The sequence below is a fragment of the Ailuropoda melanoleuca genome, chromosome 10 (genome assembly GCF_002007445.2).
Source record: "Ailuropoda melanoleuca isolate Jingjing chromosome 10, ASM200744v2, whole genome shotgun sequence".
Classification (NCBI taxonomy): domain Eukaryota; kingdom Metazoa; phylum Chordata; class Mammalia; order Carnivora; family Ursidae; genus Ailuropoda; species Ailuropoda melanoleuca.
Genome location: NC_048227.1, coordinates 100,706,710 through 100,732,667, shown reverse-complemented (window position 1 = coordinate 100,732,667; position 25,958 = coordinate 100,706,710). Strand labels below are relative to the sequence as shown.

At 51.8% G+C, this 25,958-nt stretch overlaps 1 protein-coding gene and 1 long non-coding RNA gene across 3 annotated transcripts in view; one reads left to right on the top strand and one right to left on the bottom strand.

Moving 5' to 3' along the window:
• SYNJ2 (synaptojanin 2) overlaps positions 1-25,958 on the bottom strand; it is a 103,243-nt gene extending 77,285 nt beyond the window's left edge. The window contains exon 1 of the mRNA XM_034670792.1: positions 25,774-25,958. Coding sequence (XP_034526683.1) covers positions 25,774-25,900 — 127 coding nt within the window. The 5' untranslated portion in view covers positions 25,901-25,958. The remainder of the gene's footprint in view (positions 1-25,773) is intronic.
• On the top strand, positions 8,628-16,612 carry LOC117804027. 2 transcript variants are annotated; one of them, XR_004628197.1, is made up of 3 exons: positions 8,628-9,666; positions 11,446-11,714; positions 16,490-16,612. It is a non-coding gene; the product is annotated as an uncharacterized LOC117804027 (long non-coding RNA). The 2 variants fall into 2 exon arrangements; XR_004628196.1 differs by having other exon boundaries at positions 8,628-9,819; positions 11,443-11,714.

The window sequence follows — 25,958 nt, the reverse complement described above, 5'->3', positions numbered from 1 at the left end:
TTCAGCAGTTACCACCAGTGCCCAGGACAAGACACAGCCTGGGGAGAAAGCAAAAGAAGAGAGCTGACCTGACAGATGTAAGGACCCTTTGTAGCCGGGAGCCCTTGACCTTCAAGGACACCAGAGACCCATCTGGCATTGATGGCGACAGGCCCTTGGACCCTTCCTCTGAAGAACGTCTCTATATGCAGAGAACGAAATAGGAACCCGGATGAGTCCTCAAATAAGGGCCTGGCAGACACCATTAGGGACATTCGCCAGGAAAGCAGTCACTCTGCCTCTGATGTACTGTGACAGACGGGCTCTTAATGTGCGGTGACAGGAAGGCCCGGGGGACACTGCAGCTTCACGGGAGAGTGTCTGGGGGGAGGGGTCTGTACAGCCTCCACAACTCTGCACGAATTTGGGGATGTATTTATTTCTGGGGCCCGGAGCCACAGTTTCTGTCAGAATGGCAAAGGAGTTAGTGACCCTGAAGAAGTTAAGAACCAGCTCGCTAAGTCACATCTCCCCCAATACTCAGGAATTGCTCTGATTGATTAGGGTGTTTTGGGGGGGTACGGGGGCATAGTAACCTACAGCTAACTATGAGAAGGACTGGGGGGCCCGGCCCACCTACTCCCTCGGCTGGGTGCAGAGAGGGGCAGCCGCGAGATGCGTCATTCCCTGGTCTTGCTGCCACTGCTGTGGTCACAAACGACCAGACCCACCGGCTCCAAACCACACACCTCCCTGAGCTGACAACCGTGCAGGTCGGAAGCCTCCGGAATGGGCTTTACTGGGTTAACATCAGTGTTGCAGGACCGCACTCCTCTGGAAGCTCTAGGAAAGAACGTTTTTCCTGGCATTTCCCAGCATCTCCAGCCGGCTGCGTTCCTGGGCTCCTGACCCCTGCCCACCCCCTTCAGAGCCAGAAGCAACCTGACTCTGGCCTCTGCTCCCACCTTTACTTCTCCTTCTTTCTCCCTCTCCTGCTTTGTATTTATTATGTATTTATTTGAGAGAGAGAGAGAACGAGCAAGGGGAGGGGCAGAAGGAGAGAGAGAAGCCGACTCCCTGCTGAGCCAGGAGCCCGACTCGGGGTTCCATTCCAGGACCCTGAGATCATGACCTGAGCTGAAGGCAGACGCTTTACCAGCTGAGCCACCCCGGTGCCCCCCTCCTCCCTCTTTTAAGAGCCCTTGTGAGTACACCAGGCCCACCCAGGTAACCCAGGACCATCTCCCCATCTCAAGGCCCTTCACTTAATCACATCTGCAAAGTCCCTTTTGCCACACAAGGTAAAAGTCACAGGGACTAGGATTTAGGATGCTGACATCCTAGGGGCCCACGGATGGCTATCACCCATTTCTCGGAGGCCACAGTCTTCCCGCTCCCACACCGATGACAGGTGAGGGGCGCAAGGTAGCCTCTGCATTCCCTGCATCTGCTCCTGGCCGAGATGAACAACGTCCCCTGCCCAGAGATGATGGCAAGCCCACTGCTGAGGGCCGGGCCCTGTGCCCTGTGCCTACAGAGTCCTGCTGGAAACGGGCCTGCGCGCGGATCCAGGACAAGTAAACCCCGTGAAAGCCTGTCCCCGCAGGCCACAGGCACGGCCAGCCCGGGGTCTCCCGCATGCAGGTGCTGCAGGCAGGACCAGGATCCCGGCCCTCCTCTCGGGACATGTGTTGGTAAAGCACGAGAATAAATCTGACACAAAAATAGATATTTCAACCCTCGGAGCTTTACGAAAGCCCTCACACAGAATCCCTAAGCCATAGCATCACCCCGTTCTCATGTTAGCCAGCAACAACGAGGCTTTGTGCACGCCTTTACCTCTGCAAATCATCCTGACCAATACAACAAAACAGCGGGAAACTGCTCACAGAAGTGATGTGGTCAGATCCGCACGTCAGGGGTGGGAATGTGCCCACGAGGAGGGGCTCTAGAAACGCAACTGGCCCCTTGCTCTGCTAGGTGACAGGTGACAAGTGCGTGCATCACAGCCCATCACCAGGAACATGAAGCCAATACAAGTAACAAAAGGCTCTTCAGCCCCTTATTTAGCTAGCAGACAAACAAGCACAACACCCCAGGGCCACCAGGTCCCACTGGAATCCTGTAAGCTACTGCCTCCCAACTGGAAACACCTTTCTGCCAGACACGTGGGAACCCACAGCAAGTTGCTACCTTACTGGCCTCAAACAACAACACGGGTCCATGTCACAGGGCCAAAGGCCAGAAGTCTGCAGCAGGTGTCGGCAGGGCCTGGCCCCCTCTGAAGCCTCCAGGGGACGCTTCTTCCCTGCCTCCTCCTGCCTTCTGGTGGACGCTGTCAGTCCTCGGTTCCCACCCAACCCCCGCCCGCCTCCGTCTTCCCCATGTGTGTCTCTGTGTCTTGTCCTCTTCTTAAAAGGACACTGGTCATATTGGATTTGGGGCCCACCTGACTCCAGCACGATCTCATCTCACCTAATGACATCTACAACGACCCCATCTCCAAATTCTGACGTATTGTGAATTAGGACTTCAACATATCTTTTCTCAGGGACACATGGGAACCCACAACACTTGGTCACTTTTTCATGTGCTGAGCCACTCCTTTTAAAGCCCAGACTTGTTGGCAAGCTGTCTCACCTATAAGCTTGTTTTCTCTTTTCAATGTCTTCCTCTCCAACGTTCCTTCTAACCCTCACTGTATAAGAGGGGATGTTCTGGTTCCATAATGCAGCTTCCCCCCCCCCACCCCGCCGCCGCCCGGACCCGGCACTCCCAGAGGCCTGGCCTCTCAGGTAGCCTGTTCTCAAACCACCCAACACCCCTGCTCACCCCAAACAACTGTATTTCCTCAGTTAGGTTTGAAGGAAGAAATCCATTTTGCTCTTCAAAAGGGAGCTCACAGATCGAATGTCTCCAAGCACCAGGCAGGTGATGAATGACTGAAGCTTCTGGAGGGGGCCACAGGTGACCAGAGGACATATACCCCGTCTAACTGGGGTAGATGGTCAGTCCCATGCCAGTCCAGGGCCAGCGAGTCTTCTCCAGTTTTTGAGAGAAATAGGACACTCCTGATTTTTCAGTGTTGGCAACCAATCCAAATTTATTTTAAGCATCGTGTGGGCTGAACGCACACCTCTGCAGACTGCATTTGGCCTGCCCATTTGCAACTTCTGTCCTCCCTTACTTCATGCTTCGAAAATAGACTATTCCTGTCTTTCACATTTTTGTTGCATTTCCTGTAGGTTTTTCCATGTTAGAATGCCTTCGCTTCCCCTCCCATTGGCCACAAATTTCCAGCCTTTAAGGAAAGTCCCCTCATTTGCTCTCCCGCCCTCTTCCTCATGCACCTCTCACCCCCGGGACGCAGTTACGCGCCCAGTGAGCACGTGCTGAGAGCCTGCCGTGGCTGGCACTGTCCTAGACACAACTACAGCAGCGAACCATAGACAAACATCCATCTACAGCAGAGCTGGCCAAGGCAGGCCTTTGGCAGTGGCAAAGAAGGAACATATGTCATGAATGGATGTGAGATGACAGCGGAGGCCAACCCGGGAGGGGGTGGGAGCCAGGAACAGTGGCACGGCCAAGGCACATCCAGAAAGGCAGAGCGGTGGGGCCTACTGGGTGCCAAGTACCGTGTAAGCTTCCTGCCAAGGGGGACAGACAAGCTCAATGAGCATGACACAGATAGGAGCTAAGGAGAAAAGGGAGAAGGGAAAGGGGCTGTAAAGTGTGCGGGGGGTTTGTGTGTGAAATTTTACATACTGTAGTCTAAGAAGACCTCACTGCAAGGGCGACTTTTGAACGCAGGCTTAAAGGAAATGCCAGGGACGGCAGAATGATAGTGGGGGGAGCCACTATAGGCCCAGGAGATCATGTGTCAAGGTCCTGAGGCAGAAGCATTCCTGACATACCCAAGCACCAATGAGGAGCTCCATGTCTGGCAGAGGAAACAGAATGGAGGACACATTGCAGAGAGCTTTGCAGGTCACAGAAAGATCTGGGGTTTCACTCTGAGTGACAAGGAGCCACTGCAGGGTTTGGAGGATTGCTCTGGCTGCTCTGTTGACAACAGATCCTAGAGAGGCAAGGGGAAAAGCAAGGAGACCGACCCCTACAATGATTCAGGCAAGAGATGACGTTAGCTTGGACCAGGGTGGTAGCAGTGAAGGTACTGAGAAATAGTCAAATTCTGGACACACACACACACTTGCAAAGAAAAATAGAGTACTGGCACACGCCTATGGACCCACACTACCACGTCCCTACTGCCTCCCCTGCTATCAGCTCTTGCCCAACCCTCTTCACTCATACCCCCCCACCATTCTCCTCTACCTTCCCTCAGTGGGTCTCATAACGTGGGCCTCAGACAATAGGCATCAACCTGCATTAGAAATACAAATGCTCAGGTCCACCGCAGCCCTACTAAGTCAGAAACTCTGGCTTGAGACACAGAAATCTGCTTTAATGAGTCCTCCTGGTGAAAATCATTGCCCTAGATTATTGTGAGTAAATCCCAACCTTCCTAGCATTTCATCTATAAATACTTTAGTAAGAATCTCTGAGAGATAAAGGCTCCTTTTAAAAATGTAACCACAGGGCGCCTGGGTGGCTCAGTTGGTTAAGCATCTGCCTTCACCTCAGGTCATTATCCCCGGGTCCTGGGATCGAGTCCCACATCAGGCTCCATGAGCAGGGAGCCTGCTTCTCCCTCTCCCTCTGCCTGCAGCTCCCCCTGCTTGTGCTCTATTTCTCTGTCAAATAAATAAATAAAAATCTTTAAAAAATATATTTAAAATAAAATAAAATAAAAATGTAACCACAATACCATTATCACATCTAAAAAACCCATAATTCCTTAATATCCCTAGTTATCTGTATATAGTTTGAACCCAAAGGATCTGTGGACAGACTTGATGTGGGATATGAGAGAAAGACAGGGTTCAAGGATGATGCCGAGTCTTCCTCTTGGACAATGGGAAGGCTGGAGCAGCCGTCACAGGGGTGACGGAGACTGACAGGCCGGGCCTGGATGGGGCATCAGGGGCTCAGGTCAGACGGATGAGCCTGCGGTGCCCACGGGCGCCCCAGCACAGACGTGAGGGCAGAGCTGTGCCAGCCTGGAGTCCAGCACAGAAGTCCCGCCAGAGATACAAACGGGGTCCCAGCAAACAGAAGGTATTTAAACTCTGGAGATTGGAGGGGACCACCTGGGAAGTGAGTGTTGGAAACAGCGGGTTCAAAAATCAAGGAGAGTGAAGAGAAATGTCCAAAAGGATGTAAGGAAAACCAGAAATGCGTGGTGTCCTGGATGTCGGAGAAGAAAGTGCTTGAAGGAGGCAGGAGGGGTGAGCAAGCTCAGATGCTGCTCTGTGTCCGTAACGTGAGGACAGAGTGTCCATCCTTCCAGTTAGGCGCTGGTGGCCAGAAAGGGGCAGTGTCCGTGGAGTTAAGGGACAAGAAGCTGAACGGAGAGGGAGAAACAGAGACAGTGTGTACAGACAATTCTTTGAGGAACTCTGTGTGTATGCATGTGCGTGGGTGTGGGGATATGTGTGTGCCTGTGTGTATCTGTGTGTACGTGCATGTGTATATATGCATGTGTATGTGCACGCATGTGCGTATATATTTATGCGTGTACATGCGTGTGTGTCTGTACATGTTTGTGTGTGTACATGCACGAGTGTATACGTCTGTGTGTACACGCATGTGTATATGTCTGTGCGTATGTGTGTGCATATATGTGTGGGTATACGTGTGTGCATGTGCACCCCCACGCATGTGCTGGTGGAAATGCTCTGGGACAGTAATAACTGATGTGGTAGGAGGGGGGGAGCTGCTGGAGCAAGGCCCCAGAGAAGGTCAGTGGAGTCCAATGTCTAAGTAGGGGCCACCCTCAAAAACAGTCCATCCCTGGTTAATAGAAGACAAGGGAGCAGACAGTGGCTGGATGCGGGCACAGGTGGGGTGGAGACGTCCCCCCCCAAATGCTACGGGGCTTCCGGGCAGCAAGAGGCAAGTCCATCAGCTAAGAGTGAGGGGAAGGGCAGGTGGAGGAGGAGGGGCAGAGCAGGAAGGAGGGAGGCGGGAAAGAGCCCGTTGAGACAATCACTGAAGGTCCCACCTGGACTCAGGGATCATGAAGTGGCAACGACACTATCAGCATGGTAGTGGGTCTCTGGAAACTTCCAGCTATGCAGAGGAGGAGAGGATGTCACTGGTGGTATCACCAAGCGAGCAGGACAAGCAAGAGAGGGACAAGGGCCCACAGGGAGAGGCGCAAGACAGAGCTAGTGGCTGTGACCTGTGGCACCGAAGGGGAGGCATGGGGGCCAGCAAGGAACTGTGGGGGGTGGCAGGGTCAGGGAACACCATCCTAGCAGGGTCACAGATCACCTAACAGGGAACCAAGGGGTAAGCTGAAAAGGTGGGGGTAGTAGGTGCAGAGTGGGTGTTTGACACGGATAGTGGGGGGACCAGAGCATGGCCATAGGAGAGAGTGGCCGAACCAGGGTAGAGGACACACTTGGGGGTGGGGGGGAGGTCAGGGAGCCCAAGGCCAACGGTTTCAGGAGGATCACCATGGTGACTGAAGGAACCAAGAATGAGGGCAAGCCTCAGCATTGGCGACACTGGCATAAAACAAGGTAAAATCACCAGTAATTCCAACATAGGGCAATGGTGACAGGGTCCCCGGTGTGCGTGGGCAAAGGGTTAACAGAGCCTGCAAGGGAACTGACCTTAGGTTAACATTCCAGTCCTGCTTCCCTGGTAACCTGATATAAGTTATCTATGTTACTAGACAGCATGGCTTATGATTAAAAATAGTCCTGACTGGTAGAAGGCATCTGGGTTGCGAGGAACCACAGGTGACCTATAATAACTATGACGGGGCCACGTGGACACCCTGGGAACGGAAAAAGCCTGTCTTTTGAGGGGACGCTGGAAGCTCAGGACACTGGAGCCTGTGAGTGAACCCTGTCTGCAAACAGCCCTGGCATGCACACCAGGTGAGCGAAATGGGCCTGCGGTCTCCTGATGGCTGGGTAAACGTTCAGGAGAACGTCCCACACTACCCTGCCAGCAACCCGTGGCTCCCCGGTGGGCTCTTCACAGTCTAGAAGCTTAGATGAGCCTTGGAAGATTTCCGTTAGGCACTGCACATTGAGATTCAAAGTTGAGTGCTTTTATGGAGGAGGGAAGGAGTGTCCGGAGGTGGCAAAGAGGGGTCTTGGGGACACACATCCCACCCCCAGGGCCAGTGGGCCATGGGAGTGGAAGAGAAACAGCCAGGACTTAGGCCCACCAGGGAGAGGCTGGCTTGCCCCAAAGCCGGGCAAACTTGGCCTGATGTCCCGAGCTGGGGCTGGTGTCATCAAGAGTAGGAGTCACCCACGGAGCCAGAACGTGCTCTGCTTCCTAAAACGCAGGCCATGCAGGCCATGTTCCTGGTCTGCACACAGCCAGTCCAGATCAAGAATCAAACCAACCACACATGTTTCTTTCTTTCATAATATATTCCACAATGACACACCATAAGGAAATTCCAGCGAAGCCCAGCCCACATGTCACAAAAATAAGTAGGTCAATTGAACAATGCAGACAGCCCCAGAATGAGGTACCATTTGTGGCTGCGTTCTTGGGCAGGATTTTAAACCATCGTCTTGTATTTCAGGCTCTCAAGAGGACAGCATCAGCCAGATCAAGGTCAGTGTCTCCTTCATGAGCTCAGTGCAGACTGGCTTAGGGCTGTTCCTTCCAGAGTTATCAGTTTGGAGCTAAAGCAGCTCTTCTGAAAGACAATGGTTTTTCTCCGGGTGGGGTGGGCCCATGGAGGCGCAGGACGGTTGCTAAGCAAAGTGCAAATCAAAACATCAGTCTGTAACAGAAGCTTGTGAGCCACGATGAAAGCCAACTGGGCAGACACACGTCAGCCCCAAGAAAAAAACTTTCCTGTACTCCCCCCTGCTTCTCCCTCTCACCAAAAAAGTCCAGGCCACACAGAAGAGCCAGCGGGGGCGGGGGGGGGTCCTCAAAAACACATTACCTAAGCAAATGCACAGCCTCCCACCAAGGCTGGGCTGGCCTGTGCAAACCGAGCAGAGAAAATAAAAGGGAAATGGATCATCTCCTGCAGCCACAGCTGGAAAAACATCTGTGGGGCCGGGTGGGCCCCTCCCCACGTCCCTCCCTGCACCGAGGTCAGCTGTGGCTGTGACCAGGCAGGAGGAGGAGGGGGCCGGCTCCTCCGACAAGAGGGCTGGAGTGCAGGGCTGGCCACGGAGCCTTTCGGTGGGAGTGTTTTGCCCATGCTGAGCACGCTTCTGACAGAGCGGGGGAACAGGGGCAGCGGGACGCCGCACAGGGAGGGGAGCCAGAGTGAAGCGTAACACCTGTTTCTCTACAAATATGTGTGTGTTCACTGTACACGTGGGGGCAGATCCTGCAGACCAGCTCCCTGGGGGCAGCGTTCCCCGCCTGACCGCAGATCTCCTGCCTGGGCCTCCAGACTCTCCCGCGTGCCCCCAGGCTCTCCTCCTGGAGCGAGTCCCGATGAGTCACTTCCTCACACTGCAAGCCCTTCGGTTCGCTTCCTATGAGTAACAAATTAGGTCCACGGGCCGGGCCTGGCGGTGGAAGTTCTCCTTAACAGCTACTTCCCCAGTTGCCTCTCTAACCGACCAGCCAAACCAGCTCCTCAGGACATCCCTCTCCCTCCTTCCTTCCTCAGTCATCCATCCAGCCCAACGGCCCCTCCCAGCCCTGCTACCACCCCTCCTCAGAGCCTCCTCCTTTGCAGAGAAGCCCTATTTGCACGCATATGTGTGTGCACACGCATGCACACACGCACCCCTTTGGAAGCCATGTAGCGCGATCCACTTATATCTTCTCGTGCTACATGAGCTGTGCGGCGGGAGCCTGCGTCAACTCCATCCCTCCCAAGGATTTCTGTGCCGGGGTTGTCTGAGCCGGGAGAACGGCAGCGAGGCAGGAACACCGCCAGGGGAAGGAGCATCGCTTCAGGAAGGAGGTGCGATCCCTGGGTGGTGCTGCTGGAGCGGCAGACCTGTGCGGGATCCGGCAAGGGGGAAGTCGTGGGGACCTTGACGAAGGGCTTCGGAGGAGCGGCAGGTACCAAAGCCTGGCCGAAGCACGTCCCGCGTGCCGGGGGGGAGGACGGGAGGAGCGAGAGCGGTGGCAGCACGTGCGCACAACCCCGTCATGCGCGCGGATGGAGAAAGAAGGTGAGGGGCTGGCGCTGGGAGACGTTTCTTAGCATGAGATCCGACCGTCTGTCGGTTTAATGGTGGGAATCATCCAGCTTGGAAGGAAAGGGGTAAGAGTGGGAGCACAGTCTTCAAAAGTGGGGGTGCGAGGGACGGGGCGGGAAGGTAGACGCACAGGAGCACGGGGTTATCGCTGTAACAGAGGAAGGTGGCGAGAGCGCCAGCACGGGGCAAACAGGTCAGGTAGTGGGGCCCTTAAAGTTCTCCTTTTAATTCCTTTTATTTTCTCTGGGCAATAGGAAGCCAAACATTAGCTGAGAGGGCCAAGGTGTTGAAGGCTTGAGGAGGTGTTAGATAGCCATCCTGGAGAGCAGAAGAGCAACCTGAGTAGGAAAACGCAGGAGACTACGGACCAGCACCAAAACCCTTCGTGGCGTTGCAAGGAGAAGTCCGCGCGGTGCGGTTTCGCTCCAGCCGCACGAGGCACCACGGAGGCACCACGGGCGTATTCGTGGGGCGGCGGGGGCGTGGCCTCACCCGTGGCTGGGAGCTGCCCGGGGCCGACTGAGGGGAGAATGCGGGCGGGAGTGGTCACTGCATGGCGCGAGTTGTAAGGAAGGGGAAGGGGGTGTGCGGGCAGTGACGGTGGGGGTGGCGGGGAGGTTTCAGGGCCTGGTGGCTGCAGAGCTGTCTGGGTGGGGTGTGAGGGAGGGAGCAGGTAGGAAAGGGTGCCCAATGTACTTGCAGGATGGCGTGAGAACTGGGGTAACGAGGAGGCCTAGTGGGGTGAAGTGAGGGGAAGGCAGGGCTTGGCAGGGAGACGGTGAGGGCAGAGAGAGGCCAGCGGGGCAGGTGGGTCATGCTGAAGGCCAGGAGCTCACCTACGATAGGGACAGGAGCTGTGGTGGAAGAACCCAGGGAGCCCGGAGCCCAGCTCCTCCATGAATGGAGAGCACGGCCAGGAGGAAGGGAGGTCGCAGGAAGGAGGCGTGTGCATCCACTAGGAGTGGTCCTTCTCTGCGAGGAACCCTGGCCCGGAGGCGGGCGTGGGCAGCAGGATGCCTGCCCCACCCCCAGCAAGACTCAGGTTGGGGGAGTGCCTGCAGGAAGGCGGGGTTCGGAGAGGCTGGTGGGTGCGGGACTTGTTGAGGTCAGGACACAGCTCCAGGAAGCTGAGGTAAGATTTCATCTTTCTACAAAAAGCCAGTTCCTACTCTGTATTTTAATCCAGAAAACAGACTATAATTCATCTCTCTGGCTTCTTTGATTTTTTTTTAAAGATTTTTATTTTTATTTATTTGACAGAGATAGAGACAGCCAGCGAGAGAGGGAACACAAGCAGGGGGAGTGGGAGAGGAAGAAGCAGGCTCATTGAGGAGGAGCCTGATGTGGGGCTCGATCCCACAACGCCGGGATCACGCCCTGAGCCGAAGGCAGACGCTTAACCACTGTGCCACCCAGGCGCCCCAGGCTTCTTTGATTTTTTAAAAATTGTTGTTGCTGCTGTTTAGTGGGAAAACTAGCATTTGAGATGTGATTAGAATGCCAGTGTGCTCACTTATGTTAGATGCGCCGCAAGGACGCAGGGCTGCAGCCCGGCTGGATCTGACCTCGGGCAAACACAGGGCACACAGGCCCAGGAAAGATGAAGGAACTCTGAGCAGACACATGAATTATGCCTTGTTATTCGCATCCCCACACGTAATATTTGGGGGCATCTTCTGTGACTAGTTGGGCCTCTTCCTCTGTACGCGTCTATTAATTAAACATGCTTCTTACTCGCAGAGACCCCACACAACATAAGGGAAGATATTCACACCATTTTTACAAAAGGGCAGAAGAAACCTTCTCAAAGGGCCCTACTACCACATTTCATTGATTTGGGAACTGCCTCCTCTGACTTACCAACCAGCGAAAGGCTTTCTGTACCTGGAATTAGCTCCAGCCTTGCAAACAGAAAAGTCTGTGGTTGGGTCAGAACTTGCTCTTAGAATCTTAATCACTTCACAGCAGCGATTCCTCAAATGCACCCCAAGAGACGCTGGTATACCCTAAGATGTTGATGTGTGCTTTGTGAACAGAAGGTCAAACATACTTTGTTTGGGATCCCTGGGCTGGTTGTATTTACCACATGGCCTGAGTTGCACATCTCCGACGGGGGGGGGGGGGGGGGGGGGTGGCGCGGCAGGTCCAGACTCTCTCAGTCATTTACTTGTGAAATCCTTTTTTTCAGCAGCGTCTCTCTGGGAAGTTCACCTTTACAGAATGAACACTTTGCTACTTCTGATGCCAGTCCCACACTCTTTTCTGGGTGCCTATTTTGTCTTCCCCAACTCTGGCCTTTTGAATGGGATGCCTTACCTGCCACTTGCCCCAACCTCTGGCAATGGCGGCCCCCTCCTACTTTCTGCCGCTCCTGGTCCAGCCACAGCTATTGCTCCTGTGTCAAGCACCTGAGCCCCGCCCTGACATTCCCAGCACTGAGCCTGGCTGGGACCTGAACAGGTATGTCCCCTAGAGGACAAGTCAAATTTGGGCTTATCTGGAGGCCTGTGCCGCTGCCCTGGGAGCCAGTGCAGGAGAGAACCAAACGTCTCCTGGGAAACGGGTCAATACCTAAGGGGAGAGACAGGTGGGAGGGGGCCAGGAGGGAGGGGTCACGCTGGGTGGAATGCAGTGTCTGTCCTGGGACCTCCACGCCTGAGTCACAGGAGGGAGATGGCAAGAAAAATGGAGAACAGAACCAGCATGGCTTATGGCCCAAAGCAGAGTGGGCAGTGCTGGCTCCGTGGCTCAGGCGATTTGTAGTTTTCCTCTTGAGAATGACTCAGATGTCCTTTGCCATCTTTCCTGGTGAACTGTTTGTCCTTCTTTGTGATCTGTAGGCGCTCGTTTATAGCCAGTGATTGTCAGCCTTTGACCCTTTTATAAGTTGCAGACGGGTATACACAATTTCTTTCCAGGATCCTGCTCATTTTTAAACTACCTTTATGGTGTCTTTTGATATCCTGGAGTTTTACATATTTATGTAGTCCAATCTATCATTCTGACACAGGGCGGAGGCTGAGCAGGGGTCCTAGGGTGCCACCCAAGCTCTGTTTCCAGATCCTGCACAGGCATGTGGGTGTGTTCGCTTTGTGAAAACTCTCAGAGCTGTACATTTAGGATTTGATCATTGTTCTCTATATGTTATACTTCAACAAAGAAATATTTCTTACATCTGTCAGGTTTCTTTATCTTTTTGACTTCCGAGTTTTATGCTTTGTTTAGAAAGGCTTTCCACACCATAAAACTGTGAAAGTTTCTCCTATATGTTCTTCTAATACTTTAAAAGTTGGGGCTCTTTATAGTTAACCTTAAAGGCCTCTGTAATTTGCTTTCATATATGATATAATGTAGGGCTCTAACTTAATTAGCATCCCCATGGGCTTAACAAAACCTAGGATCCCCATAAAGGTAAACCATCAACTATGTTACTAGATAACATTGCTTGTGGTAAAAATGACCTTAATTGGCCAGTTGCTCCTGGACAGAGAAGAGCCATAAATGATTTATACCTGCTGATGAGGACACCAGGCTTGGGTGAAGCCTGGAATCTATACTTCTGGGGGTTTGATAAGAGATACTGGCTCCAGGGCGCCTGGGTGGCTCAGTTGGTTAAGTGTCTGCCTTTGGCTCAGGTCATGATCCCAGGGTCCTGGGATCTCAGGCTCCCTGCTCAGCGGGGAGTCTGCTTTTCCTTCCCCCTGGTCTTGTGCTCTTGCTCTTTCTCTCTCTCTCTTTCCCCCTCCCTCTCAAATAATTTTTTTTTTTTTTTAAGAAAGATACTGTTTCCAACAGGGCACAAAGCTTTAAGCTAGGGGAGAAGCTGGTCAGCAGATGGATGGCTGTGCAAACAGTCACCTGCAGGAACTCCTGCAAAGACCACTCGGTCTCCTGGACAGGGACAGTCAGCACCGACCTGTGGGCAAGCTGAGGTTTCTGCTCTCCCCCTTTCAGACTAGACAATCCAAGGGGAACCCAGTCTGAATATCTGGCTGAGTAAAGGAAGAGCCCCAACCGGGCACAGAATTGTCAATTGTACCAACACTGTTTGTTGAATATCCACCTTTTCCCTGGCTGATTAAATCGTCACCATTACAATAAACAAAATTAATCCATTTACATCAGTCTGTTCTGAGCCCTCTCTTCTAATCTATTGATTTGTGTCTATTATACCATTCCCTTTTTTTTAAAAGATTTTATTTATTTATTTGATGCAGAGAGCAAGGGAGAGTGTACGAGTAAGGGGAGCAGTAGGCAGAGGGAGAGAGTGCTAAGCAGGGAGTCAGATGCAGGGCTCAATCCCAGGACCCTGAGATCATGACTTGAGCTTAACCAACTGAGCCACCCAGGCCCCCTGCTCTTGTACCATTCTTATGGCTTCACAGTATGCTGTACGATCTGGTAGATGAAGTGCATCCTCACTGATCTTTTTCAAAATCTTCTTGGCTACTTTGCCATTCCTTCATCATTCCGCAGTGTTCTGGAGCTTCTCCTCACACTAGGCAGGGCTGAGAAGACAGTACTAAGCAAGAAAGAAAATGCCCCTTGTCGTAGTTTCCTGGGGCTGCCGTAACTAAGAACCACAAACTGGGGCGCTTAAAATAACCACAATTTATGCTCGCAGGGTTCTGGAGGTCCGAAGTCCAGACTCAGGTGTTGGCAGGGCCGTTGCTCCCTCTGAAGGCTCTAGAAGAGGAAACTTCCTTGGCTCTTCCAGCTTCTGGGGTCCCCAGGGATCCTTGGCTGGCAGCCCCATCGCTCTGATCTCTGCCTCTCTATCTTCACATGGCCACCTTCCCTCTGTGTGTGTCTGTTTCTATGTCTTCTCTTTTTATAAGGACACGAAGTCCTACCGGATTAAGGGCCCACCCTACCCCCACATGACTTCACCTTAGTTTACAACTTAATTAGGGCTACAAAGACCTGATTTCCATATAAGGTCACATTCAGTTATCGTGCTACCTTGGGTTACGACTTGGACAGATCTCTTGGGGAACACCATGCAACCTGTAACACCCTGCTACCACAGAGCCCACACTCTGGTGGTGAACGAGGTTACACAGCACACAGGCAAACAAACAACAAAGGTGCTTCTCGTAATAAGTGCTATGAAGACGAGAAAGCAGGTGATGGAATGGAGACGATGGGGGGCGCAGCGAGTGTGGATGCCATGGGCCAGTTCAGCAAGAGTGGCCGGGAAAGTTTCGCCAAAATCATCAAGATAGCCCCGAATGAGGAGGACACAACCAGACAGAGGTCTTGGGGGAAGAACACTACAGGCAGAAGGTACAGCAAGTACAAAAGCTGCTAAAGCAAGAGCCAGTCAGGCTGCTCAAATGGACAGAGCTCAGGAGATGAGAGTGAGAGGCCGGAGCCAGGGCAGAGGCCATAGGCGGTGCAGGCTTGAGCAGGTCCCTGTGTGGGGGCGGGGAAAGCCCTGGGAGTGGGACACCAGTTAGGTGGCGGCTGCCAGTCCAAGTGAAGGAGGACATGGTTGGATGAGCACTGTACTTGGGGGGGGGGTGCTGCAGAGCTGGTGGCCTCCAGATATCCAGAGCCTTGTGGAGGTAGAGAGGTCTGGACTTGCTGGGGGATTGGGTGGGGTGGAGGAAAACAGTGGGTCCAGGATGACTCAGACGTTTTTGTCCTGAGCCTCTGCCCCACCCACATGGGGCTGTCATTTAAGTGTGGGCGGGAGTCCCAGATACACTTTAATCAGCCCATTATGTTTTATATCAAACTCCTATTGGAATTTAATTGGATTTTACTAAGATACTTGCATATATAGATTACTTGGTGAAGAACATATCTTTACAATGTCGATGTTCCTATCAAAGAATACAGGATACCTTTCCAATTATTTGGTGCTTTAGTAAAGTTTTATAGCTTTCTTCTTTTAGGCCTTACATATTTTATTATGTGTATTTTCGGAAACTGTTGTCACTGGGAGTGGAATCTTTGTTTTCCTATGTGATACTCTAATTTCTAATTGACTCATGATAGTGTATTGGAAAGCCATCAATTTTTATCTGCTGAGCTTGAAAAGCAGCCAGCTTATTAATTCACTAAGTCTCACGAACCTCCATATACCTACCACCTAACTCCAACAGTTACCAACATTTCCCCAGTCTCATTTCACCTGTTCCCTCCCCTCCCGTGTGTGGGCGCGCCTGCACGCGCATACGTGCCCATCCATCTGCCTCCCGCAGTATTGCCAAACAAATCCCAGATACGCCATCATTTCACTGACAGATACTTCAGGATCTATCTCCTGAAGCTTCTAAGTGCACAAGTTTATCCTCTGCACCCAAAAGACTTGCGGATGTGGAGGAGGGGGGCACACAGAAGCCACAAAACTGAGGCCCCTCCTACAAGGCCCAGGAGAAAGCTGGTGAGCAAACTAAAGTCACAAAGTTCGGGCTCTAAAGCTCACAACTTTTCTTACAGGATCTGGGTCTATTTTCTCGTTTAAGACAAGATTCTAATAAGCTCTCAGCAACCTAGATTTCCTAACAGCAAAACTGAACCAGAAACCTAAGGCAGGGCGTGCTGAAGTCAGACACACACCCGAAACCCCCAGGTCCGGAGCCATTCAGCCGCAAGCAATGGCATTTCATTACAATTCCTCCGTTCATGTATGTGCTCTTATGTAATGTGCCCCTATGTTGCAAGGGTAAGCTGCAAATACCAGGGCCAGAGTTGTGTTAAAATTTTATCACTGCCATACAAGTTAGAAAAAGGCCTTTACCAGTCTGTTTTCTCCAAGGCAGCCTAGAGCCCACAGGGTGCCTTTCTGTGAATTAGAAAAAAGTGTTCCCTCTAGACAGACCCGCTTGGAAAGCAGGAGAGGTCCTGGAGGAAACAGAGCGCAGTAAGCACCCTCTCTTCCCCGCTGGTCCGCGGCCCCTCCCCTCCTGAACCACAGGCCCCACCCCTCTGGAGCCACAGGCCCCTCCCCTCTGGTCCAGGGCCCCTCCCCTCACCACTACTGGTGGTCTGCGTAAGAGAAGCAGATACTACCATGATGGACCTTATCACAAGGGCTTGGCTCAGGCCTGCTGGTGACAAGTTATTTCTAGCCCAGGGTTTCCAATATCTCTTTCTTTATCTACACCATTTACATAAAAACAAGCGCATTATTGGAGCAGGCCCTGACCCGAGTGTCACTGTTCCGTGGGGCCAGAGCACGTGGATTGCCACATCCGACCGCGTTCTATCCCTCCTTCTGCCCACAGGATCCAGCGTGGCTCCGCCTGACCTCAGTTTTGCTTAACCGGGAAGCGGGAGCTGCAGAAAACTGTCTCCTCTGAAGAGTTTTTTCCAACAAACTGGATTATCAGCCATGGATAAGATGTGAGGTGAAGCTAAGTTCACACAGCAGAGCCACTAACGCAGCTGAAACGAGACCGCACATTCCCAGACACACAAACTCCCCCTCCAGAGCAGACTGCTAAAAAGTAATGTTTATGACGAAAGGAAGGATTTTCAGAATGTTAAGGACGCTGAAAGGAACCGACTAAAGGAGCTACCACGTTAGCACATTTTATGATATTTAAATAAATCCCTTAATTTGTGTCCCTAATTAAAGCTAAATTGCTATTGCCTTTTTAAAATTTTCTCTGCCAGTTACAGGAAAGGGGCAGAAGCAAGGAGAGATAATCTCATGCTTTTTAATTAATTCATAAGTCTCTAATAAAAAAAATGTATAACATGAGATTCTTACCTCACACTTACTCTGAACCATCTTAGATTTTACCTTCCAGATCATTTCTCCTAAGATTCAAATTTCTGGATAGTTTATTATTTTAACTAGGTGTGTAAAGTAAGGGAGCTGCTTATTTGCTTATGCTTAGCGTTTAGTTTTTTTGTTTTGTTTTGTTTTTTAAAGACACATGGAATTCCAGAGAAGGAAAGGCAATGTAGCTTGTCATTGGTTGGTTTTCAGATGCGGACTCTGAGGGCCAGAGGTCTTAATTCCCTCAGAGAAGGACCAGCATAAGGAGCCAAGGCTAGAATTCACCTCTTCTCTCTCCCACCACTAGGCTGCAGAGGAAACAGGTGAAGGGTTTAGTGGAGGACTCACTGGAACATTCTAGGGTGAGACCTGAGGGAAAGGGAAGTAATTTGCTTTTTCTGAGTAGAGATTACCACCATCAATCTGTAACAGTCAATACAAGATATAAATATATATATAATAAAGGCGGCTGGCCAGCAGAGATAAACTGAACGTCATGCCCTGCTTACATCTGGCCATTTTCCTAGATCTTGATGGGTGTCCAGACCATTCCAGTTCTATGCTGGGTCTGAGCATCACTGTGACCACCCTGCCCTCTCCCCACCCCACCCCCCAGATCCCACATCAATTCCAAAACTAGGAGTGCCCTGCTGGCCCAAGTTCCGCTTTGTGAGACCTCACACTGCTCTAAAGGACAAAGGAAGGTCCCTCTTCATTTCTTATCACCTGCTTTGCCGTGAGCACTGCCGCAGACCTTGTCAAGGAGCAGAAGTGGCAGAAGATGAGGCCTGTTCTCGGGTAGTGGGTGCATACAGCATGGCAGCCTGTCGTCAGGCTGTACAGGGGCTCCAGGAAGTCAGGGAGGGTGGGCTCCATCGGGTCTGGTCTCAGAGAAAGGAGGAGGTGGGGCAGAAATGCACAGAGAAGCAGGAACAGAATTAAAGTACTAGCTCCCGTGATATTACAGAAGGTTCTCTGAGAGAGTCCCTGATCCTCAAAAAACTGTCACAAAATGAAGTTCAGACTTTCGTATTCGTACTTTGGAACTGCTGCCAAGAATTGGGTCACCAGAAGGAGCTGCCCTGCCTGCCCTCCTTAGCTAATATGCTCAAAGTGAATCCTCCCGCTGGAGTCATTTTCTGCACCAGGAAGCTTTACAAGCAAATGGCAACCCTCCAGCTTCATATGCCAAGACTGTGGACTGCCACTCCCCCAGGACCTGGCCAGAGGCATCCAGCTTTCCTGGACAGTCCCTTTGCTAAGCACCAAGGCCCATGAGAGATGCCTAGTGCTCACCTTGGGTGCAAAACACAGTTCTGTCCACCCAGCTGGCAGAGCCCCCACCCCCACCCCCAATCCTCTAGAACAAGCAGACTTAGGACAGGAAGATGCATTCACTCACTCAGGCATCTCTCCCCACTCATGACTGGGAGGGTGTCTTTGGGAAGACACCAGTCCAACATGTTACCTGCTCGACACACTTCCCGTTCAGAAGCATGTCCTTGGGGAGCCTGGTGGCTTGATGCTACCTCTATGCTAAGAAACTTAGCACTTTCTTCAGAGCTTTGAGTCCTTCCTAATCAGGCTCTGTTCTAGATGCTGGGGACATCCACTTGCACGGATACCACCCAGCACAAGCCTCAGCTCTGATGGAACGCAGGACCGAAGCCCACACCTTTCTCTTGAAGATGTCCCCTTCGTGCTATCACACACACTGCTCAGAAAGTGGACAAACGGCTTCCCCAAGCCTGAACACTCCTGTTGACACAAGCACTGGATGAAAATCCAGTCCCCATGAGGATGTTCGACACACTTACACTCACCAGCATCCCTGATCTTCACCGACAACTTAAGTGTTTTAAAACCCAAAATAAGCATGGAGACAACACAGCTAATCTTTTTCATACACACATTGAACTTTGTTTCTTTCTTTTCCTTTTTTTTTTTAAAAGATTTTATTTATTTATTTGAGTGAGAGAGAGAGAGCGAGCAAGCATGAGCAGTGGGGAGCGGCAAAGGGAGAAGGAGAAGCAGACTGTCCACGGAGCAGGGAGCCTGACACAGGATTCGATCCCAGGGCCCCCGAGATCATGACCTGAGCTGAAGGCAAACACTTAACCAACTGAGCCACCCAGGCGCCCCTGAACTTTCTTTTTTTCTAGAGATGAGATTTCACTAAACATACTGTTCTCTAGAGCCTTTGGGCCATGTTCAAATCATGACCCCACCGCTACCTAGAAGTAGAGCCTCGTGGAAGTGCTTATGCTCGTCTGTGCCTCGCTTTCTCCAAGTGTAAAATGCAATCGTAATTAATACCTGCCTTGGTGTGAGCATTAAATAAATCAATACACATAAACCACTTAGAACAGCGCCTGGCACATGGTAAGTGCTCCATAAATGTTAGCCATTTTTTCCCCATAAATGTTAGCTATTATTATCAAGTTGGACCAAGGTTTATTTAGTCAGCTAAAAATTCAAAGCAGCTCGCAGTGAACATCTTTAAAGCAAAATGAGCTCATGATATATGAATATATCCTGAAATAAATTCCTATCCATTTAATATTGGATCAAGGACATGCATATTTCTTCTTTTTTGAGATTTATTTGGGAGAGAGAGCTCGCGCATGTGTCTGTGCGCGCACACACGCACCTGAGCGAGCACGGGGGGAAGGGCAGAGGGAGAGAATCTCAAGCAGACTCCCTGCTGAGCACAGAGCCCCAGAGGGCTCCATCTCAGGACCCATGAGATCATGACCTGAGCTGAAACCAAGATTCTGGGACTTCACCGACTAAGCCACCCAGGTGCCCCAAGGACATGTGTATTTCTTAAGGTTTTCATGAAATCGTCCTCAAGAATGACTTACATGTATGCAACAGCACCCAGAACCCCCTTCCGGCATTCCTTGAACACAATTAGAAAGTGCCCACAACTGGGCTGTTTTGCACTGGCCTTGCAGGTGGACCCTGGCCTGCCCACTGAGAGCCCCTCACCTACCAGCGCCCAGATGAGTCTATCAGTGTCTGCTCCACATCCAGCAGTGTGTGGAAAACAGAAGCGCCTTCCTGCCAGTGGCCACACCGCCCTGAACGTGCCCATCTCGTCTTGTCAGAAGCACGTCCGTTGCGGATGCGGCCTGGAGATGCTGGTGCAGCTCGGGGGGCTTTGCCTTCAAGCCTTCAGCTTGGTCAGGGGCAGACACCCCCACAAAATGGATCTGATTTTCAGATGGAGGCGGCTGGTGACCACACCACCAGCCCTGCCCAGAAATGCATAGGGACCCCCATCTAATTCCCAAGTTTGAGTCCAGGGCAGTTTCCCAGGGCTTTAAGGACACTTCAAGCGGGGGTAAAAAACCAACAACAACAGAAAATATTCCTCATCTCAGACGGGAAGGCTGACCCAGTCTAGCAACACATGCTGAGCCGCCCAAAATCACAAAGGGGGACCTGGGTACCCGAGGAACACTCCAGAGGTGACACCCATACTTACATGGGTGCCCGGAACACTTGCCAGAGTTCTATTCCACCAAATAAGTTCTACCCTCTTAGCTTGAGAAGTTCACCCCGGCTGCTAAGTGGAAGATCAGGTCCAGAATGTGGCCAGGGGGGAGACTGCCCTTAGCTTGGGCCCCTTCTCTTTCCACTGACACCACCTGCCTCCCTACTCCCGCCTCTGGGCTTCAAACCCCTCGGCCAGGGGCCTCATGCACACACCTGACGACACCCCAGCCAGTGTGTCCTACGTTCAGTCCCATACTGCACAGCCCTGCCACACCCCCTTACCGGGGCCTGGAGGGGACATGTGCACTGCCATCTGTCACAGACCCTGCGAAGAGACATGAGCAGGAGAGCAGCAGTCTGGGCACCACCCGGGTAGAAGATTCCAGGGTCCTGTGTACCTGGAGTGAGGTCCAGAGAGGCACAATAAGAGGCACAAGGCAAGGCCCCCTCTCGCCACAGTCTAGGGCAGTGCCACCAAAGGTCTCAGACTGCTCCTTGTGAGCCCATCACTGCCAGCCCAAGGCAGGGACATCCGGCTCTTCCAGCCAGAGGTTTACTCTTCCCATGAGCTCACTTTGTTTTTAAAAATGTATCTTGGCCAGAGGGGGCGCCTGCGTGTGCAGTTGGTTAAGCGGCGGATTCCTGGTTTGGCTCAGGTCATGATCTCAGGACCTCAGGACTGTGGGATCAGACTCCATGCTCTGCGAGGAGTCTGCTTCTTTCCCTCTTTCCCTCTGCCCCTCCCCCCACCTCTCAAAAATAAATAAATAAATCTTTAAATATATATATATGTATCTTGGCCAGAGTCTTCTGAATCAATTCACGCCACCATCTCTGTTGTTGGTCACATCTCAACCCGTCAAGTAATCTTTAAACTTACACACATAAACACAAATGCAAATCAGGAAAAAAAAAAAAAAGCCAAGCCAAGTTAATTAAAATCTTGCTTGGCATTGAACCAACTACATTTTAGGAGATTCACTTCTCGTACAAAATACAGGGACGGGGTGCCTGGGTGGCTCAGTCAGTTAGGCATCTGCCTTTGGCTCAGATCATGATCCCAGAGTCCTGGGATCAAGCACCGGTGGGGTTCCCTGCTCAGTGGGGAGCCTGCTTCTCCCCCTCCCTCTGCCCCTCCCCCCTCCACTCACATTCTCTCTCACTTGCTCTCTCAAATAAAATTTTAAAAATCTTTTTAAAAAAAGATACAGGGACAGGTGACACAGAATTGAGATATACTGACAGATATCAATGGAACAGAGGATTTGTTTTTCCTTCTACTTTCGTACATTTGAAAATGTTCACACTTAAAGGTTACAGGAAAGGTTTTTGAGCCATATGGCCCCAAAAAGGAGCCTGGCAAGATAACATCACATTCCTACTGGTGAGGTGCACACACGGCAGGTAGAAGTCCACACTAACCCAGTTGGCATTTTCGTAAATATCATGCCGAGCCTACCGACAAGTAGGAAGAAGGACCCCGCCACGTGCCGTGGAGGCCAACACGTGGGGGCTGCCCAGGTGTCCCAAGTCCGCGGCCCGGAGCCCACACCTGGCCCTACGTGTCCTGCAGTCTTCACCCAGGACAGCTGATAACCTGGCCACTCACGGATTCTCTCAGTGCCCTTCAGCAGGTCAAACTTCAAGTCACTGACCAACTGATTCCGGGCCGCAAAGCCAGGGAAAGTGAGCAAGGCAACAGTTCGGCAGAAGCCTCGCTTGGCTCCCTGGCCATTCCAGCAATTCAAACAAAGCAGGATATTGCGGTCTCTACATAAACACAGCAGCTGGGAAAACCCAGGTCCGGTGTTTACCCAGAAACTTTCCCCCAGAAGCTCAGCGTAATTTAGGGACACTCACTAATTACGTTAATTAAGTCTCCCAGGCCTCCCTCCCACCCCCACGGCCCCGGCTCCCTGTTCAGCAGCAAGCGTACTTGGGGGAAAGAGGCAGGGTTGCACTCACTCACAAACACCCGTGCAAACACACGGACGGACGCTCGCAGGCCGCCCCTCCTAGAGGCTGTTTGGAGAAGGCTGAACTTTGGAGTATCCGTGCTCATTCTGAAAATGAAATCCATGAACAAAAGGCACAGTTCCCTTCACCTGGTCCACCCTAAGTCTAGAAGACACAAAAGGAAACAGCACGTACTTTTCGTGGAGATGTGCAAATAAGAGAACACCTGCACGCTAACTCTGGAGTGCGGACCACAGGGAACTGTTCCATGCTATGGCTTTCCACCTGTCCTTGAGAGGCCTCCTACTTTTGAATCAGGTCACCAAGAAAACACAATAAAACTTGTGTAATTGGTGTAATTGGTGGCAACATGTTTGGCTGTTCTGCTTCCGAATCCCTGTTCCCACTGATCCACTTTGAAGATAGACTCTCAACCTAATTCTTTTAGACGCTGGAATTTAGAAGTATTCCCTCGGCAGCCTTCCTGCTAGCAGGCTCGATGGCCTGGCGTGGAGACCGGCCCCAGAGTCACCGCAGAAGGAACAGAAGGACTGCGCCCAGCCACAGACCCACAAGGGATCATCAGCTTTTCCTAAACTCTCAGCCCAGCTCAAGCCCCTGACTGTCTCTGAGCACTGCCTGCTAATGCGAAGCAATTGCTGAGCCCCTACTGGTGGTGAGAGGCCTTTTCAAGTGTGGATCCTTACGGGGTAAATGTGCCTTGAAGAGCTGCGCTTGCAGCCGGCTGAGGGGCGCACCAGCTCTCCCGCTGCTCCCCGAGAAAGCAGCAGCATGCATCTGCTTCAGAGCGGGAGGGAGCAGAGGAACACTCACTGGGAGGAACACTCGCGGGCTGGGGAGAAGCCACCACCCACACGGTAATAAACCTTCCACTTAAGTCTCCCTGGCCTCTCGTTCCTCCCCAGGGAGACCCATCCCAGGAAACCATAGCTCAAGCGAGAGGAAGCTGCCCTCAAGCTTGAACTTCATACAAAGGGTGCAAGGTCAGGATTCCACCTCCAGCCACGTGGGCTTCCACAGATGCACGGTCCCACGCAAAAGCAGGCATTGGAACCTTCTTGGGAAAAAAACCGAAAGTATGCTTTTCCTTGTCAAGGAAAGGAAAGCAAAGACGCTAGCCCTTTGAAACACAGATGGGAATTTCAAATTCAGAACCATTCTATCAAATGGTGGAGTGTTTAGGATACTTGAAAAGCCTGAAACAACAACTTTCTAGTAACAGAAGGCTTTTAGGATCCTCCTCGGGACCAGCAATACCACCAAGCGCTACAGCTGCTTTTCAAAAATAGTTTCACTTAAGAAAAACAGACTTTAAAAATTAAGTTTTCAGCCTAAGTTCTACTGAAAAATGAATGCTAGGTTAAATGACAAATGTGGGCTGCACATGAGCTGAAGACAAGCCAGTTCCTCCCATTACGCCCTCTGTACTAGAATCCAGCCCACCGTAATCACCAAAGTAATATACATGCATCACAGCCCAAACTTAATTTCCAAATGGAAAATATGCATTATATTCTTTTCATTAATCATTTTAAAGTCTTCACTTCTGAAAAAATAAAGTCTTTTTCTCCAAGTGGCTTCAAAGGAACTCTTCAATGTGCATGGACCTTGCTTAACGTTGCTGTCATCCAAGTGACGGATGTTTTAATCTCTTTGATGAAGGAGTATTTTTGTACCATGAAATGAATCTCTTGGCTCTGATAAATGTGGTATGAAGTAGGCATCTAAAATGGAATGGAAATTTCTCTGGTTTTCTTTCAAGACCTTAGCAAATGACCAAACTTGGATTTTTCGGGACAGAGCACAAACTGGAATAATCCGATAATAATGTAATCAAGACTGGACGCACACTATGGTACTGACGGTACTGGAGACACTGTTTCGGTAACGAAGCCACTAAAAACAAGTCAGGTAACTATATGCTAATGAAATGATGAGGGAAACTGAAATAGGGGAGATGATTTTTCCAAGAGGTATATCCTAACTGAAGAATCCATGCATACAAATGTTGTGGGGGGAGACTAGAGACATTTATAAAGTGTTGTGGGAGTGAGTGCACTGGTCATTCAGAACCTAGACACTGACCTTCCTCTGTGCTTTGTTTAGGACGAACAAGGTAAGAGGGTATAGCAGGACACCAGCTGGAAGCCTACTCTCCAGTGTCCAAATTTAAAGTTCTAACAGTCCTACCTGGTTTTGCTCACTTTGGCCTTCCCCATGTAGTTAGCCACAAAACAAGGTGCAGGGTGTTGGCTGGGAATACCAGGAAGCCATGCATCGTATGACGTTAGAATAACAGCCATATACTCATTCGGTGAAGCACCTGGCTCTTGATTTCAGCTCAGGTCATGACCTCAGGGTGTGAGATGGAGCCCCACCTGGGGCTCACCCTCAGCAGGGAGTTGGCTTGAGATTCCCTCTCTCTCCCTCTGCCCCTCTCCCCCTCTCAAATAAATCTTTAAAAACAACGGCACAGGATTCAGGTAGAGGTGTGTCACCTTGGGGCAAGCAAGTTTCATAGCCTCTTCAGGCCCCAGTTTACTCATCTATAATATGGGGATAATAGTAGCTCTTTTGCGGAATTGTTAAAGTTAAATGAGATCATCGCTAAAGTCCTTGGCACAAGGCCAGTCTCAACACTTCCTGAAGCACAGACGTGAAATACACTGGCTTGGCATCTAACTTCAAATACATCCAGCAGAAAGGTACAGTCACCAGGTAGTACATTTGCTTACAAGTCCTGCACTTTGCATAACCGATGCTTCTCGGCCAACTATCTATGGGAGGTAAATAAAGGTGCCATCAGAGGTTTCTCCGGGGTCTATGTGCCCGTGCTTGTGTCCCCCATCCCCTCCGAAACAGAAGCTAGCCAACACAAACCAACGGGCAATCACTGGTTTCATCAACAGGTGCAAAAGAAAACGAGCGCCGGGCACAGGGTCGGGGCGGCACCTAAATCCATCCCCTGGGATCGTGGTGAATCTGTAAGGCGTCGCGGCGGAGCGCGGGGCAGAAAAGGCCACACCGGCAGGCGAGGCGACGGCAGTTCCCCAGGAGGTGCTGCGGGCCGCCACGCCCTGGGCCCAGCCTGAGGGGCACTCCGGCGTCCCCGGGGTCACCTCATTCAAACCGGCGGCCCACACCCCGCGCGTGACCCCGACGCCCCGGCTGTCTCGGCGCCGCCCGGGGCTGGTCACCTCGGGGAAGGGAGGCGCCCATTTCTCGAAGTCTGGGGCGCCGCTCCCCTGGACGGCAGACCAGGGGCGCGCGGCCCCAACCCCGGGTCCGCGGCGCGGTCGCACTCACCGAGCGTGGCCACCGTGCCGGCCTCGAAGAGCAGGCAGTCCCCGCGGCCGCGCGCCTCCAGCAGGACGCTCCACTCCCCCGAGGCGTCCAGCCGCCCGAGCAGCCGCAGCGCCTTGCTCAGCGCCATGGGCGCCGGGGCGCGTCCGGCCCGAGGGCGCGCAGCCCGGCTCCGCTCCCCGCGCTCC